The sequence below is a fragment of the Atractosteus spatula genome, chromosome 7 (genome assembly GCF_055471065.1).
Source record: "Atractosteus spatula isolate fAtrSpa1 chromosome 7, fAtrSpa1.hap1, whole genome shotgun sequence".
Classification (NCBI taxonomy): Eukaryota; Metazoa; Chordata; class Actinopteri; order Semionotiformes; family Lepisosteidae; genus Atractosteus; species Atractosteus spatula.
In genome coordinates this window covers 3,139,005-3,157,767 of record NC_142712.1, presented here as the reverse complement: position 1 = coordinate 3,157,767, position 18,763 = coordinate 3,139,005, and the positions used below count along the sequence as shown (strand labels likewise).

Genomic DNA, 18,763 nt, shown 5'->3' with positions numbered 1-18,763 from the left:
AAACGTAAAATGTACCCAGTAACTTGTAAAACCTCCAATTTGTCGGAAAATTTCCAGGTATGCATAGGGCCATGTTCTGTGATTCAGAACGAGGCAACAAAACTTCTGATGACATGAAACAGCCTTATTTCATTGTAAAGAAGCAGGCTTGTGAATACATCACTTTTAATCCAATAGAAATATTACTCTCGATTTTGAGAAATGTTTTGCTAAAATATATTACTTGTTAACACCGCATGAAGATCACATTGGAACAGACAAATGTCTGCTGCACAATTTGTACTTATTTGCTCGCACATCAGATTACATTAGTCATTGCAGTGACTAGTGAGCAGGAAGGGCTGCATCACGTCGCAGTTCGTGGAAACTCTAATGTGAGTTTGTGACAACATGGCAACTTAAAATACTTTTACAAAGTTCTGGATTTTGTGCTTAATTCGAAATTAGTAAAATGTAATATAACGTCAATTAATTTATTAATTTTTTTTATCACGATTTAATAACTGAGAAATTGGGACTGCAGTTCCCCTTTAACAACATCATTATGCTGCTACCTTTAAGACAAGGCTACTAGCGGAACTTTGTGCCTGCAGAAATACATGACTAAAATTATTATTGATGCTATTAATGTACACTATCTGGCTAACTTGGATAAAGCAAGGAAACTTAGAAAGGATTTCAACAAGATGTTATGCAATAAAAACAGCAGAGAAAAATACACTGTCATGAACATCACAGCAATCCTGTTAAAGCAGATAGTCAAAACCAAAAAAGACACAATTCCACATACAACTGAAAACATCCTTCGCCATTCAGCTTCTCAAAATATCAAAGGGGTTTTTTGCTTTTATTTGTACTCCGAGAAATCTAGTAAAATCATTAGCATCACTGTTCTGTAACTGCAGATGAAAGCCATCCTAGTATTAAAGGTAGCAGAATAAGTGGCAAACTGCAAAGTAAAACACGAAAAGGAGAAAAGCTAAGACAGCTAAGATGCTGACAGAAACACATCTACACTACTGGAGGTATCCTAACAACTCTACTGGCGGGGAGGGCACGTCCACAGTTACTCATACCACTCCAGCTACACTTCATTTACCAGCAAATGTAGGGCAAAACGGCACTCCCGCAGACTGGAATTTGATACCTTGCATGGCCGTGGAAGGCAGCTTTGGAACAGACTCGAGTTTTTCCCAGGAATAGGTCGGAGTGGGGATGCCCTCCTCAGAACCGCACACCAGCATGATGTCGCTGCCGAGGTCCGGGCTGCCCTGGATTCGGCATGTGGGGATGGAGGGGGGCACTGTGGGTGGGACAGGAAGACACTGTGACATCACACCTTGTCGGGATATTTTCGGAGCCCATTAAAATGCGCCGGAGTGCAAGCAAGACTTTAATGCCAAAATTGGTTTTGGCAGAAACAATCCAAAGGAAAGCCACGGAAACTGAATTTGATAAAAATGCAGACAAAATACACCAAGTGTATCTCATGACACATTGGCAAGGAAGGGTTGCACAGGATCTGTAGAGTAGCTCCAGCAAATTTGTTCCATCAATCACAGTGGGCTTAAATAAATTGAGAGCACTTTTACCCATGTGTTCAGCACAGCACCACTGTCCCGAGAATCTCCGGGTTCACCTCCACTTGTTGAGTTTTAATTCTTAAACCACAACTGGAACGCAATGAGTTTGTTCACAATGACAATGTAAAAACTTTAGAAGTGTCTAGTATTACTGTTCTATGCTGCTTTCAGTAAATTTCTTATTTTCTTTTCCCATCTGAATTCTCTTGGGCCAGGGGGTTGCATTTTAAAAGGTATTCTGACCTCATCTTAATGGATGGACACACCGTAGGACATCATTTTCTTGAGGTTCATGTGGACAGATCCAAAAGGCTTTACCTTCAGAAACTTAGAAATGCTGGGGTTCAGGGGCACCCAGACAGAACGATGGCTACCTGTGGCTACCTGACCAGGGACTGTCCGTTAAAATGTGAGATAAAGCAAAACCTTTGCTAACTCACAGAGAAAGAAAAATAACAATTACATCACTGGACACGCATCTTCAAGACATGCAGTATAAGTCCACATGCTCCTAGCACTGTGAGTCCGATGTGAGTCACCTAGCACTGTGAGTCCGATGACGCCGATGTTTCGGCCTCCCCTGTCAGGCAGGTTGTTGACCAGGCACTGGTACGTTCCCGTGTCAGACAGCTGGGTGTTGTTGATGAAGATGGAGGCACTTGTGCTGGGCATGGTGAAGACGAAGCCCACTCGCCCATTGAACTGGGCAGCTAAGCTGAACACCTGCCCACCTTGGTAGAGGATCACCTGCGAAGATAGGAAAAACATTGGCCTGGTTCCTTTCATCTGGGACACCTGACATGACTCCAGAATGAGAAATACTATAAACGCTACAAAAATGCAACGCAAATGAAACTAAAACGATTGCAGCCCTAGAACAGAAAAAAAAACCTCAATCCAGGCCGCACAATAAAACACAAATAAAAATCCTCTTACAATACAATATTGACTTTTCAACAGAAGTACATCTTTCTCGAGCCTCATGTCCACTAAATAGTAAAGAACGAAACAAACCATTGCTGTATATTTTCTAATTTCCCCTTCCTCAACTGCTTTTTTCCCCTATTCACATTCTGTGGCCTACTCTCGAGTGCTTCAAAAATACACCAGCTGAACTCTGAAGACCTGCTCGTTGCTCGTCCAGGGTGTATCCTGCCACTGCTGGCCCTGTGTTTAGTGAGCAGTTACTGAAATAGGGGAAACAAAAAGTTGGGAAACTCACTGAGCAACAGCAGGTCGATGTGGACTTTTCTGCCCTAAAAAATGATTGCACTTGATGACTGCAAATGATTACTGAGGGAGGTAAACTCTGGGTGGCAGAGCAGACACACGCAATCAGATTCTGTTTGGTTTGCCACAGTCAGACTTTGGTGGACTTTGTTCATATTTACTGTATGTATAGGGATTCTAGATGACTCTCAGAATGTGATAAATATATACAAAAAATATCCTGAAGACTAAAATAATACAACTTACTAGTGGTGTTAATATTGTGTTAATATTGTTAATAATGTGTCAAACACTAAAAAAAACATAAAAGCACTAAAATATGATAAATTAATCATGGATACAGATGGTGGAGTCCAGGTATCTGTCCATTTCTTTGCTTGACATTCTCCATTGATCTTTCTAATGATAACCTTTCTCCAAATTTTACTGATTGCACTACAAAAGAGCAGACAAACATAAAGTTGATTGAATTGCTTCCCTTGAGGATGTTACGAATGCATTTGTTTTTTTTAAAGACTTAAGAAAGAAAAAGATTCTGTTCTCAAAAAATTAAAAAAGACTTTCAGAAGCACGTCCTGTGCACATCAAAGATAAGAGTCTCCTTCATAAAACAAAGGATGAGGTCCTCAATTTACTCAGGGTAGACCCAGCTGTGGGAGAATTATTTTTTTTATATTTGATACATTTTAAAAATCAATTTTTAATCTTCTGCTAAAGGAGAGAGACACTTGAATCAGTTTTGAAGTCATGTCTCAGTGCAATGTGTTTCACCCACCACTAGAGGGGGAGGGAATATTACCATACAAAGAAAGGGATAGGATATGGAGGCAACTTCTTGAAATATTGGAAATACCAGGCTACAAATGACTATAAAACAGATGTGGATGACTATCGATTAGTTATACTTAGTAACAGCATTAGGTATATAACAGCAAAAGTGAGAAATTAGGATTGGAGAATCAACATACCCTTATCAGCAAATGGTAAAAAAAAAATACATCAATTAAAATGTATGTCTAGAAACATCCTTCACTATGATCTCCCTCAGATGCTTCTATGCTTTTCGTCATGCTTTCTCATTACTGTACTTCACATTCTTTGCAGGAGATCAGAACTAACATGAAGCAAAAGATAAGCATAGGCAACACCTTTGTATTAATATTTTGGTGGAAAAAGCATCTTAAATGTATTTGTACTATAATGATGTTATTATAATTGTTAATCTGTTTTCAGACACTCTGTGAAGTAATGACTGAATTGCTAACCATGACATGAAGCATATTGTGCCGTTATTGTCTCAGCAGGGGAGTTTAAAAAAGGCACTATGAGTCTTACTAAGGATGATGGAGTATCCAGCAGTCTCTCTACCATTCTATTATTTTTCTTATGGCATTAATTGAAAAAGGCATGGTGTGGTTACAATGCTTTATTTAGTTACTATCAGTCTCACTCAGTTACTTACCAGGCACTGTCAGTCAGTTGCTCACTGTTTGCCCTCTCTGTTCTTTTGATTGAAAAATCCACAGCTTACACTATGTACTGTGAGTGAGTATATTTATTGTGCATGTATATTTCCTGTGTGCAAAAATGGCCAGCGATCACAGGACAGCTTTGAAATACCTTATATTTTTTTCACTGGATTTAACCATTCTTATAAAATCCTTGACATCTTCAGAAGACGTTAAGGGAACGTAACAAAAATACTGTCCACGCAGAGAAAAATAATACAGCTCTTATTTCATTCAGCACTGTTTTCAGTGTGATATTTTCTTCTATGAAAACGTTTTCTATTTACAGCACATTACAGCGAATTCCCAATGGGTACTCATCCCTCCTGTAAGGACTAAACATGCAGTTTGGGAACAATCTCTTTTTAGAAAGTACACAGTTCAGATGAAACTGTGGAGAAAAATAAAATAAAACTGTTGGCTACTGTAAGTTATGCAAGACAAGCAACTAACTAACTGAAAAAGATAGCATTGCTGAAATAAAGTTTAGTATCTTAGTATCTCCATCTGACACTTGTTGCTAAAAATGCTGGAGTTCCAATGCTGACCTCCTCTTTACTTGCTGTTTTGATAACAATGGGTTCTTACTTTCATAGACTTCATTTTGCTATAGCTCCTGACAACCAAAGTTAAGCATACTTTACCATTACTCCAAATGTACAGTATGTTGCTGGTGCTTTTATCCAAAGCAATCTTACATTTATAGCATGACAACTTTCCAGTTGCAAGTCCAGAGGCCACACCCCTAATCCACACTGCTGCTACTGCTTTGAATGCAATATGTGGGAAGAGACCCTTGCTCTAGCATTGTGTTTGATCATTCATTATTTTCTGTATATTTTCTTTTTGTTACCGTAGATGGTCAATGAGGAAGGAAGTTCAAGAGGAACAGAAGATTAGTGTATGGGTCTTGGAAGGTTGGGGTTGGATTGGGTAATTTCATTGTGGCTGGCTATCTGTGTTGTAAAAGTAAAGAATTATTAATTGTAAACAATGCAATTTCAGCATTCATCTGATTAATCAAGTAAATGTGATTGGAAGTGTGGATATTAACATGCCTTGCATTGTACAAACCTGTGCTTTGAATTAGTTTCATTATTTTGACAGACCAGAGACATAATTATTGTTTGAAACTCTGAAGGAATGTGTTTTATGCAAGTTAAAAGACTTTCAAGCTGAAAATGTGAAGGGAATAGTGCCCGTTTTGAATGAGAAAAGATAACCTTCACAAAGTGAAAAGGGAAAAGCACTGCAAAATGGTGATTAGAGTCTGTTAGCATTTTTGTGGAAGGAATGGAGACAAGTACCTACTATCACCATACCAATTATCTTATTGCACAGTCTCTCACACGCCAGTCTCATGTCTTCATGTGGATGCGAAGAGACCCTATAGTGCAGGAGTCTCTAAGGAATGTCATGGCGAGTCTCAATCCAGTTAATCTAATAGTTCTCCTTAAATCACCTGTCCTCTAGAGATTAGGAACACTTCTTTAACCAATTTAATTCAATTAAGCAAGTAATGTTTCAACAGAAGCAGCATTGGCCCTCGAGGGCTGAAGGATATTCCGCAAAGGAACAAGTAAAGGTTTATTCCATGCTGAAAAGAGAAGAAAAGAAACAAAACGTTTCAGCTGTGGAGCCTTTGTGCAGTCTTTTGGCTATGTCACTCGAAGAAAACTCCACAGCCGAAACATTGTGTTTCTTTTCTTCTCTTTTCAGTATGGACTAAACCTTTACTTGTTCCTTTGCAGCCTACGCATGCTGACACAGCTACCTACTTAAAGTATATTCTGATTTTTGTTTCAAATCATTTCAAAATTACTTACCACCTGTTTTATTAAATTAAACGTTAAATTGTTTCCGGCTTTTAGAAAAAACACCATTTAAAGGTCCCCTAGTTACCTGTCTTTCCAGGACCAGGGCTGGAGACCTCTGCACTAATAGAACATATTGCTGTTTCCTTTATGGCTGTTATTGAAAACTCCAGAGTTAGTTAATGTTAGTTAACTGCAGAGTTAGTCTTTAACATGACTGCCAATGTATAACACCAGCCCCTCCAGTGAGAGATATGGGATTAAACTTTTCTCCAAGGCAAAAAGAGAGGAGCCAGAGTCAGATGCTGTGCGATGATGGCAGCCCATTATCTCAGAGTTTTGCTTCCTGCTCTGCTAGGATCGCACTCAAAACAAATCTGAAAACTAAACAATCTGTTGTGTTAATATTTGCAGCCAAATCCGTAATCTTGAAATAACGAAAACCATATGCTTAAACAAAACCAAGATACTGTAGATGCTTGGCGACTTCAGCAAGGTCAGTTAGAGAAAGTTCAAACAGATACACAACACAAACAGAACCAAAACCCGTGAGCCTGAGATAAAATGTATTTGGTCCATCAAACAAACTTGCTAAGTTTACACTGTTGACTAGTATTTTAGTCACAAGGTGCTGTTTGTCTTTATCAGGCTTGTTTCAGATGGATATTTGAATAATAATAAAGATGAGGGTAAAAATAATAATTTTCTAATGTTCAAATGATGACTCCCACAAAATTAAGAGAAGCAATTCAGTTAAACGTTATGAACACACATTGTTTACAGTAAGAATTTTCAGAAAAATTGAAAAATACTGGTGTGTGTTTATACTACTCAACAGTGCACCCAAAACCAGCCTGACCGTTTGTCCGGTCTGGTGAACGGACAGGGAAACAACCAAGGACGATCTACTCCGATGACAGCTTCCCTTGCTCTCGGTAACCTGAACCTTCTGTGTCTCGAAGTCCCCTACTCCTAGCCTGCTTTCTCCTAACCTGGGACTTTAACCGTTTTCCACTACAGTCCTGTCTCCCCATGAGACAGAACTTCCCCCTGAAGCTCCCTTCATTTCCAGCAATATTACAAGCATATATGTGATCACGTGGTGTGTCTCTTTCCTATCTCAAACCCAAGGACTGCCACAGAGACCGCGTGTTGTGCACCTGTACTCCATGGAGACAGCAAAGCAGACAAAGGTGACGGAAAAGCTCATTGTACAAGAGCCATCCGGACATAAAGTTTCCTACCCACAGCCAAAAACAGACTCTACTGTACTGTTTGTCAAGTGAATGTTTACAGAAGCACTCATCTGCTGACAGCAGCCAATGACTCGGCTTTGCTCTGAGATTTGCAGGTCTCTCCTTTTTTCACAACAGCTGTGGAAGAGCCTCTAACGGATGCAGATTAATTAGTGCGGAAGATTGTTTCATTACGTGGATCAGGTTAACAGCGTATGAGGCAGGTGAGTGGGAGGGTTACTTCAAGCTGGGCCGACAAAGATAACAGCACAGAGAATGTGTGTGCTGATTCTGACTGCCAGGTGATGATGGGCCTTATTTAACCATTCCATTCCTGCTTCTTTATTCTTTGATCTGACAAGTGCAATTGTCTAAATGTGGATTGCTCTTCCAAAGCAATGTTTTTAGTAGACAGACGGAATTACAAATTCATGCATATTAGTTGATTAGAATAATGGCTATATAGATATGGAAATGGAAATTACTACTTTAGATGGGGAATCAGATATGACAGTAAATTTTCCAAGCTTTTTTACTACATTCAACTGAAGGGCGGGGCTGAAGATGCCATGCTTCTGGCCTGTTTCCTTTCTGTCTTTTTCTTACCCACTTGAAATCAATTAAAAGAAGATTAAATTTTAAATTGAACTACAGGCAGTCTTGAGCTAGAGTTTTCAAAATTCAAAGTATGTTATTTGTTCAAAATGATCCATAAATAAAGAGGTGTGTGCCAACTCAATCTGATTTCAAGCAAAGTTTTGAAACCCACATACAAATGCATTCCAATGGCCATCAAAAGAGAAATGGGATGAGCTCATCACTGATTACAAGATCTGTGTAATGCCAGTGCGATTCCAGAGCAGCATTTACTTATTATATGTCATTTTCTACAAATCTGTGCAGAGGAAAAAGAAACACCAATCCCATTTGGTAGTAAGTACAGTAAGTGATCAATGGATCTCAATTTACGTACTGTACCATTTCCTCAAAGGAGCATTTTACAATTTTAACATAACATTCCTGAATTTACATTTTAGATTTTTAACTCTATATCCTTTTGTCTTTTTTTTCTTTCCACACATTGTCCAGAAATGATGTGTCAACGTAACCACCTGAGTGATTTTCTTAAGCAGACTCTTCAAGTTCGGCATTTCCCATTTTGCTTTCCTAGTTTGTTTTTGCTACCTCCACATAGTACGCCGTACGTGTTTACGTTAAACATGATCTGCCAAGCATTTGCCCAGCCTTGACTTTTATCTAATTCTTTTTGACTTTGGTTTGCTGCTTCTGCTGTGTTTGCAGATCCTCCTATTTTGTTACTATCTGCAAATGTGACGAGTTTCTCAACAAAGCCAGAAACCTCTGTGTCACAGACTGACACAGGTACAGTCGGTGCGGACGGTACCTGCTCTGGATGATTGGCGTTTGACAGTGGCGTGACCATCCAAATGATGTTGAGGCTGTTGAGTGCTGCGCTGGTGGTGAAGGTGCAGGGCAAGATGGCCGTCTGTCCCCTGGCCACCTGCACGCTCCTCTGACTCACTGTCACCTCTAATGACTTCACACAACCTGCAGCAAACAGGACAAGCACATAAGGAAAAGTGGTGAAACAGTACCATTGCAGATCATTCGGAATGAACAATAAAGGTCGTGGAAAGAGCTGGGGCATGAGGATGGAAGAGTGAGGGTATTTTAGGTCAGCCTTTCTGAATGTTCACTATTGTATGTTCACACAGGACCTTCCCGATGATTTTCTATCTTCTATCATGCACATAACTTCCCTTGCAATGGCTTAGTTCTCTTTAAACATGCTTTCATGCTTTGTGTTTTTATCATGCTTCACCATAGTAGGCTTTGACATGGGAACTTTCATTTTAATTACTGCAGATACTTTAAACAAGCAGTATGCTGGTTTTCAACTGAGCAGAAAGGGGTATGCAGAGGGAATACACAATATCATTTCTGGAACTTAAGCCTGGGGGGGGGAGGGGGGGGGGATGAATGCTAATTCATTTACAAAAACTGATCCAGCAAGTTTGAATTTCATAATTCAAACGGTTAACATTCTGACATTCACTTGGGACCACATACATTTGGCAGATTTTGTATACTTGCCGCTCTTCAGATTCTTTTTAAATGTGCTCAGTTGAGCTCACTATCTTTTTTTTCTTCCTAAACACTGGTGTATAAAACAGTATTATGCTTATGGGCTTATCTACACTTTCTATGGCATTTCAAATCAACTGCAATTCTTTGGTATCCTGTGATGTGTTCTTTCTTAGTACTGCCTGCCAGTAGTGTTTGGAGGATAATTCACTGTATATGATTACATATGGCTTTCATGTCCCAAACACATTTCAAATGGTCTGGTGCTGTACGTGCTAGTCATGTGTCTCGGCCAAATGTATATCACAATTTTAACAGACATCGCTGAAATAGTTCTGTTTACAACGTGAGGAGGATTTCACTACTGTGGTAGCTGAGGGTGGCGAAATCAGCCACATTAATCCAGGCTGTAACCTTTTAACAGAGAAGCTCCCTGTGTTTCGAGTAGTGGTGGCAACCGGCCCACATGGTTTGATTCCGTTTGGCCGGTCTGGCGAACGGACAGGGAAACAACCAAGGACGATCTACTCCGATGACAGCTTCCCTTGCTCTCGGTAACCTGAACCTTCTGTGTCTCGAAGTCCCCTACTCCTAGCCTGCATTCTCCTAACCTGGGACTTTAACCGTTTTCCACTACAGTCCTGTCTCCCCATGAGACAGAACTTCCCCCTGAAGCTCCCTGTGTCTCTCCCAACCAGAGCGGATGCTTACAGATGCCTCATCGCTAGTCATTTGTCTCTCAGACAGACCCTACTTTCTCCCTGGAGTAGGTTGCCTATAGCGCAGCTCAATCCCCTCCAGGATTGTTGTGTAACCCAGGGTTTAGGTGGAAACTTGTGTCATTATCCCCATGACCGAGGACAGTCTCATCCACCCGGCGTCTCACTGCAAGAGCTGGTTTGGTCTAGATTCTGGTGAGCAGACTGCAGGAGACTCCCCATGAGCTCTGTCTCTCGTTGACAACCCTGACAGCAAAGGCCTGACACAGTTGACCTGGACTGATTTCTCCCTTAACCCTATTGCCTGGTGAGTTTGGCTTCATAGCCATGATACAAGTTCTTTAGTACCCTCGTACCTACAGTATGTGATATTAATGCATTCCTGTGTGTATCTGGTGTGTCTCACCAGCACCCTCTGGTGGATTAACCATTTAACTAACACTCCAGATCCTGTTGTCCTCTTACAACTACAGATAAAAAACTTCTACTTCTGTATTGAGCTGAAAGTCTAAACTTGTACCATTCATTGAGACCAATTAATATACTTAAATAAGATTACAGTATATGACTAAAATTAGAGTATGTGACAAATGTGATGTACAACAGTATTGAGTGGAAAACTTTGAAAAAGGTTACAGCTCTGTGCCAATAATACAGCAATAACTCCAGTGAATGATGTTTGTTCTTGACTATACAAGGAAGATTTGAAGGTAAACCTTAAATGCAGCTCTTTACACGGTCTCTCCTGTACTGCAAGATGGGATGTAAGCAAATGAAAGAAAAAGTATATTGTTTTAAAATACTTCACTTCAAAAGATTTCATTCAGAAATGTCACTGAAAAATTAAATGTTACAAAACAGCGTCTATTTTAAAAGATATATTCATGTTGAATATAGATATAGAGATGTAAAATATAGGTTTGGAGATAAATGGGGACAGTGAGCATGTGAATCCAAAAGAGTAAATGCACTCATATAAAAGAATATCCTTTATGTATGCTGGGCAGCAAGATAAATGGATTCAGGACAATTATTAATCTGAAGTAGTACTGAATTCTAATAACGGTCTGTTACTTTCACAGTAGAAGGTGAAGTACTACCTAAACCTAAAGCAGTTTCATCAGGAACGGATGTGTTTAAATGCACAGTTAAACTGACTGCAGCTGTGATAGAACCCTACGTAAGGGGACTGATTAAGATTCCTATTTTTCCTATTTCTATTCCATCTCCAATTCAGGAAAATAACAAGTGTCTTTCCCCTTTGAGGTGGTGACAGCTTCTGAGGATGGAGATGGACAAGTATGCATTAAATAAAGAAAGAAGGGTACTATTGAAAGGTCCTGGTCACAAAAACATTGCCATAATGCTGGTACAGTACCTTAGAAACCAAGGCAACCAAAGTCATAAAAAGACATTTTTTTTCAAACACAGCACAACGTACCGTAAGACAGCCTAGAAGATGACCTTTTCTAAACATTAGATCCACAGGGAGGTAAAACAATATAAGGTAGGAGAATATTGTTTTCTGCCCCTGCATCAGAGCATCAAAAATAAGTGTTTTTAATATAAAACGAAGACACGGTGTCTCAGTAATAAATACAAGGTCTGTTAGGTGAAATTATGATAAGCTGCTGTTATTAGTCATATTAAGGATTAGAAAATACAACCAAAAAGCAAATTAAATAAAACTATAGATTTTAAGATCTCTGTTATAAAGAAACTCTTATAAACCTGGATGATAAACAAACTGACAAGATGACAAATACTGTATGTCCTCCGTTTGACTTGCAACACTTCCAATGTAAAGTCGAGATGCACTGCAATTCTAGTCGCTGTAACATAACTGAATGTTTAGATAATTACTGGAAATTTCAGTACATTACTTCAATGTTCAAGGTCAAAGGACAGTGAGAAAGAAAGGTTACAAATGAGACAATGACATTCAGCCTTTCTTGATACAGTATCTTTGTGCTTTCAGAGAATGAACACGTGTTTGGCCTTGATGCTATCAGCACCATATTAGCTTCTTATGAAAACTTGCTAATTCATTAGATAATGCAGCACAATGCCTATAATTAAATTATACCGATTGTGCATGCATCAAGTCCTTGGACACCACATTCCATGATGATAACATTAACAAACTGCAGAGGTAGGAGTAGGTCAGTAACCAGCTGCCACTTTATCACTCACAGATTGCTTGGTGTTCCCTATCGTTTGCGCTGAAATTCACTTCCTACACATTAGTTCATTAAAGCCTTATTCCCTAAAACATCTCTACCAGAAGAAGCAAAAAGGAAAGCAAAGAAATGGATGATAAAACACAGGGGCATAACAGATAACCGACACAGGAACAAGTAACGGTTAATTCCATGCTTAAGAGTAGAAAGAAGAAATACAACGTTTGGGCTGTAGAACCTTTTTCAGGTGTGTGAGACAATGGAAGATAGCAGGGATGTAAAGCATGGAAGAACAAATGACAAAGGAATGGAGGAGGGGCACAGAGAAGATGAGTAAGAATGTCTTAACACAGGGAGATCAGGGGAGAGCTTCTAAAAAGAACATAGTTTCTCCTGGTGAGAAGGCAGAAGGTGCGATCCAAGTTGAAGGATAATCTTTGCTTCTGATGTCTTGATGTTATTTTCTTTTGCTAATAATATGGTAATATGAAAACCTCAATATTGGAATAATGTACCTACAATACACTTCACAGGACATTTACTAAGCTTATGAAATTTAATTGTTTTCACTATTAAAAATGGTATGAATAAAAGGTAAGTCTAATGCATTTCCACGAAACCATTAAAATGTTCATTGCACACAGAAACACACAGTGTGGATTCATTGCCTTTTCTACAAAGTGGAAGGATCAACTAGGCTGAATACAGTACAAAACTGTGCTTGGTGTCTGGCCAAAAACACCATTTTAAATTCCTAAAACAATCACATCACCAAACATAATGCATTATTTTCTAAAATGCAATACTCACAAAGCTCAGTAGGGATTCAGACTCGGAAAAGAATCAAGTTTAATTAAACACTGCATGTGCAGTTAAGACGATGGGTGTCAGGATTCTTGAAAATATAATGTATGAGAAATGTTCCTATTAACTCTCTTGGAAACTACAAGCTGGGGCAGGAAATTATGTTTTAAAAGCATGTTTCAGAAATGTTTTTCCAAATTCAGAAGAAAATGAAATACCAGAGTGCGGTAATTTGACTCCACTAAAAGCAAAATATAGCCCTGACAATCTAATTACATGTGCATAAAAAGTTTAACGTGTCACACTGTAGATACTTTCCATTTTGAAGCCAAATACTTTGTGTATTACTTTATGATACTTTATAATACACAAATACTTAGTGTATTATAGAAAGTTAATATATGTTTAACTTGAATAATGGAGGATGAATAAACTGAAATTACTTTTGGCTTTGAAATGAATATTACAATATAAAAGTAATTACTTTAAATCTAAAACCAATCAAAGAAATTAAATTGACATTTTTATTTTTATCTACAATTATGGAACTCATCGTCATATCAATCCAAAGTCTACAGCATGGCCAGAAAGAGTAGACATGTTTGTAAACATAACAGACTGAGGAAACAGTTGAGCGATGTTGGGTACACAGTTTATGGAACCTGGATTTGCTGCTAGTCCAAACATGCTTAATCAAGCTGTTGTGATTCACTCAAATGGTACTTGGAAAAGACTGCAGAATTTGATCACTTTGACCTGAGCCTGATGGACAAACTCCCTGAACCCCCACTACAGAGAGCTGTTCCATATAACAGCTGGAACCCCTTGTAAAAATGCAGGATTCAATCAAGAGTGTCTCGGAGCCTATGTTTTTTCAACTTCAAAAAAGATTTAACAAATCATAAGTATCAGAGGACACACACTTGACACAAACCACATGGTCCTACTACAGAGTGGCGCAATATCTTCTGGCCTTCAACTGCAAGACTTAATCTGTACAACAACACTCATCAAATGTTTCAGCAAAACAGAAATTTTCTGCTGTGCTTGTACAGTACATCTCAGACAAGATCCTCTTTTAATACAGACAAATAAACATATTTCAATTAAATATCAAACCAAACATCCAGGAAACACCCGTCTGAGGAAAATTGGAATAAACCCTCAGAGATTTCCTTTAGTTGTTGTGCTTTTACCATGTTTCTCTCAGTGGTGTAGTACTGGATATACTGCTCAGTACCACAATTTCAGTACATTTTCACTGTACAGGATACACTGCAATAACACTGCTTACTTCCATCAAGATTCAATAGTCTTTCTGACCTTAGTGTGAATATTGGTTAGTTAAATAAATGTCAGAAAAACCTGGGAAGTAGAAAATCTGCACAAAACAGCTGGGTTTACTGGGGTCACACATCAGAAAATTGTCCTGTGCTCAGAGACATATCAAGCTAAAGCATATTACAGTATGTTGGGCTGCAGGACTTCATTGCTTTCTTTTGAACACTCTAATCAGTTCACTTCTTTTGTTTCTTTTCAGTGTTGCTCATTACTATTTAATAGGCCAACATCCATTTGCTGCTCATGCCTTGCAGCAACCCAAAAGGATGCCTTGAAGTACGTGTGTTGCTGCAGCTTTGGATGGGCTTGATAGCCATTTTTTTTAAAGGGGGAGTTTAGCATTTCAAGGAAGCGCTAATTGAAAATGTCACCCTGGGCAATGATGAAAAGTCCTGCAGGCGGCTTAGTTAAAATGGAAGTTTCCTTTTCATCCAAGGACTGAGAGTCAAGATTCATGTTTATTAATGCGTGGGACACAAACCTCGGCTTGCTTTGAAAACAGCGTACTTCATTACCTATCCATATTATCTCTGTCTCCGTATGTCTGCTACCTGTGTGCTCCTGGTGGGCTTTCTTTCCTTGCAGTTCATTTGCATCCACACTCTCTACTTGTGATCACCAGGCTTGGCTGCCCCACAGCTTGTTATTTTAAACATTATCTGTGAACTGTGTGACCCAAGATGGAAATGGCTTTCACTCACCTCAGCTTTGATTTTAATCTGCATCCCTGGAGTAGTTAACCATGTGCACTAATCAGCTGAAAATACAGTCCACTAAAAGGAGATTATTACTAATACAGTATCAATCCATCTGGCTGGCACAACGAGTGGCCATGATTACATACATTGTATGCTCTCAGTTGCTCTCTGCTAATAAACTTAAAGTGAATTAGAAATATTTGCAGCATATTCTGAATGCCCTGAAGGTTTAGAAATGAATAACATTAATTCATCGCTAGAAAATATGCTCCTGCCTTGCTGAAGACCAATTGTTCTAAGAATGCTACCTTCAAAGTGAACAATGCATTCTTCTTACATACACAATGGCATTTCTGAAAATCACTGCACATGTTTTAAGGTTTTTTTCTATCCCAATTTGAGTAGGTTAATTCTATTTTAGAGAACAACATTTCTATATACAAGACATTTGCATTGCCTGAACATTAGCATGGGCACATGGAGTTTTGTTAATGCAGGAGAAATTGTGTTTTGGTGCCTGGATGATTTAAAATGATGATAGGTCTTAACAGTGAATGCTTTTCATCTGCACTAATGACTGTGAACCAGTTCCCATGAGGGCTCTGACATTTCTTTCCTTTGTGAAACTCAGGTGGTCATGAAAGGGCAGCTGCACTCTGGCAAACCATGAAAAATCAGATAGAAAGTTATTATTTTTGGACGCACTGACAATGAGCAAAATCACTAAATTACTATATGTAAATCATGAGTAACAGAAACGGTATTTAAAATGTGGATATTGAATGTGAGCTTGAGTTTAGAAGAGCCCAAATTGCAATGTACTGTAGCATCAGAATGTATCCAGATGAGTCTTGGAATGTATGTTTGCATAAAAAAATATATAACCAATTTATCATGCAGTTCAGTGTACGGTGATATCACGGTCTTTCCACTTCAATGGAAATCTGCCAAAATAGAAATTCAAAAAAGTGGACTTATTTGAAATGCAGAGGAAGTTTTTTTTTTAATTCAAAACACAAAACGATTCTTTTTCATTCTAGTAATATCCCCCCTGAAGATATGTCCTCATTGTTTTATGCATCAGACAGCAAATCAAATCTGATGACAAGTGGAATTGTGAAGACTGCTTTCTTTTCAATGCCATGCTGTTGTTTTATGCACAAGCCAGTGAAAGAAAATAAAGAAACAAGATGAAACTTATGTGTGTGGATTCATCCTGAGGCCACAGGGACAGAATATAAAGGACTATTTAATATTTTACAGATAAACAAGACTGTTATCCTTCCTGACCTCCTTCACTAAGTAAACGAAAAGCTGTCTCCTGTCTGGTACAATTCTCATTGGCTGAGGAAGCCAGCAGGTCACTCAATGTGAGGTTGCTGCCAGAACGTTTCATATGACTATCTTACTAATCCAGCGTGGTCTCCACTGTCAGCAACATGTCCCATGTGTGTAATCAGGAAGAGCTACAAAGGCTAGTTATTTCCCAACAAAAAAATCTTTCAGCCATTTCCAGCTGATGACTGATCTTAGCAAAACTCGGAAGTTCACCAAGACTGAAAATGGTGACTTTTTTACAGCTCTTAATTCAAGTGGTTGTCCAAGATCAGATTCTACAACACGTACAGTACAGAGATGCGCACGTCTACCTGGATAATGCACTCTCAAAACATGTCTATCATAACCTCCAGCTTTGACCTTGTCTTTTGCCCTGCTACTTTCTATATGATGAATTATATCTGACCCCCACATTGGTTGGAGATGCATTCCCATGAAGTCTGATATTAACAAAATGAACAAGAAACAATAATCTTGTCTGAGTGACTATCATTTTCCCCACCTGCAGTACAGACTGTGCTATAAAACATATATATTACACTGGGCAGAAGTGGTATATATATATACTGTACACACTTACACACTTAAAGATTTTATTTTCAAATTTATTATCATGTTTGTATCATTGTTCCCATTTAGAAAAGGTTTAGAATTTTCAAGATGGAATATAAAGCAAACTGAAGATTCCTGAAGGAGCCTCAGAGGTATAAAAGTGGACACGCTGTAGTAAGATCTATAGTACCATCATTAAATAATGTTGATGTGGACAGAAATTTAAAGTAGGACACAGCATCCTCAGGAGGATTAACCCATGCCTTGGAAGAGGGCTCAAGCTGGGGCCAGATGGCATACAGCTCTGGCTTGGCAGTGCAAGGTCCTGAATGGTCTGTGAAGTTTCCTTGGTGTCAGCGCTCAGCTGTTGACATCTAGACACCTAACGCCTTGTGAAAAGAAAGCGGAGGAGAATCGGAATATTATTTATATTTCACTTTTTCACCATGACTACCAAGGCATGAGCCTGCTGTCTTTTTCCACCCTCCACTGAAAACATCTTTCAGTACTTACTAAGTGGCGGTGCGGTGGCTCTGTGGCTCAGGATCTGCACCTGTGGCTGGTAGGTTGCCGGTTCTTGTCCCGCGGCTGGCAGAGGAATCCTACTCCGTTGGGCCCCTGAGCAAGACCCTTAACCCCGTATAAATGGCTGACCCTGTGCTCTGACCCCCAGCTTCTCTCCCTGTCTGTGTGTCTCATGGAGAGGAAGCTGGGGTATGCGAAGAGACAAATTCCTAATACAAGAAATTGTATTTGGCCAATAAAGTGAACTTATCTTAAGGCACTTATTTTATGTGGAATGACCATTGTAACTATTTTAATCACACCCTTGCTCAAACGATCATCACTTTAGTCCTGATCCTTTCACTAAACCTCACCTCATACACTCTCCTAACTGATCCAAAAGAAGTGGGCTTCCATATTGTACAGTATATTGTGACACTCGGGATCCACAATGTACTCATTTACTATTAAAGAGTAGGTCTTCCCACCAACTCCTGTGTTCAACAGGAATGTTTTCAGGCATGTCTATCCCACTCATTCTCAATAGAGTGTGCCCGTTTATTTGGGTTTTTTTCACTTTATGAGTCATTGAATTGAAATACTTTGAAAAAATATTGAAAATACTTCAGAGACATAAAAAGTAGAATTACCCCAATGACATTACTAATGAAGAGGGGTGAGTTACTCAAAGGACATGTTGTAGCATAGAAGATGGTGACACACTTAGCATGAGGCTTATACTGTAAGCGTAGTACTGCTTAACCCCTGGATCTGCCTTCAGTTCCAATATGTTTTTGAACTCTCAAGCCTCCTATTATTTTCAGTACATCTGCAAACCTCACTGATTGTCGTCACATAAAATCTCTGTGAAAACTCCTACTTCCATTCAGCAGACCAACAGCGCTTTACTCCTCCATGGGGTGTCACCTCATTGAAAGATACAGCCGTTGGCTAAATTGTTGAGTTGTTCTTCGTTTGTCGGGGGCTATGTACAGTACATTCCTTCACCTGTAGCTCTTCACCATCAGGTTCGTTAGGCAAAAAAAAAAAGAAAAACAACATGTTTCCGTCTTCAAGCCAAACGTTAAAACACTGCAAATCAATGATGTAGCGAAAGAATGGAGAAAAGAGGGGAAAGACGTTTCTGTGCC

At 39.1% G+C, this 18,763-nt stretch overlaps 1 protein-coding gene across 2 annotated transcripts in view; it reads right to left on the bottom strand.

Annotated features, from left to right (window-relative positions):
* igsf11 (immunoglobulin superfamily member 11) overlaps positions 1-18,763 on the bottom strand; it is an 82,420-nt gene that overhangs the window by 10,679 nt on the left and 52,978 nt on the right. For both annotated transcript variants that reach the window (XM_088922234.1, XM_088922235.1), the window contains exons 2-4: positions 8,776-8,939; positions 2,123-2,330; positions 1,148-1,303 (exon numbers count right to left, since the gene is read on the bottom strand). In XM_088922234.1, coding sequence (XP_088778360.1) covers positions 1,148-1,303; positions 2,123-2,330; positions 8,776-8,939 — 528 coding nt within the window. The remainder of the gene's footprint in view (positions 1-1,147; positions 1,304-2,122; positions 2,331-8,775; positions 8,940-18,763) is intronic.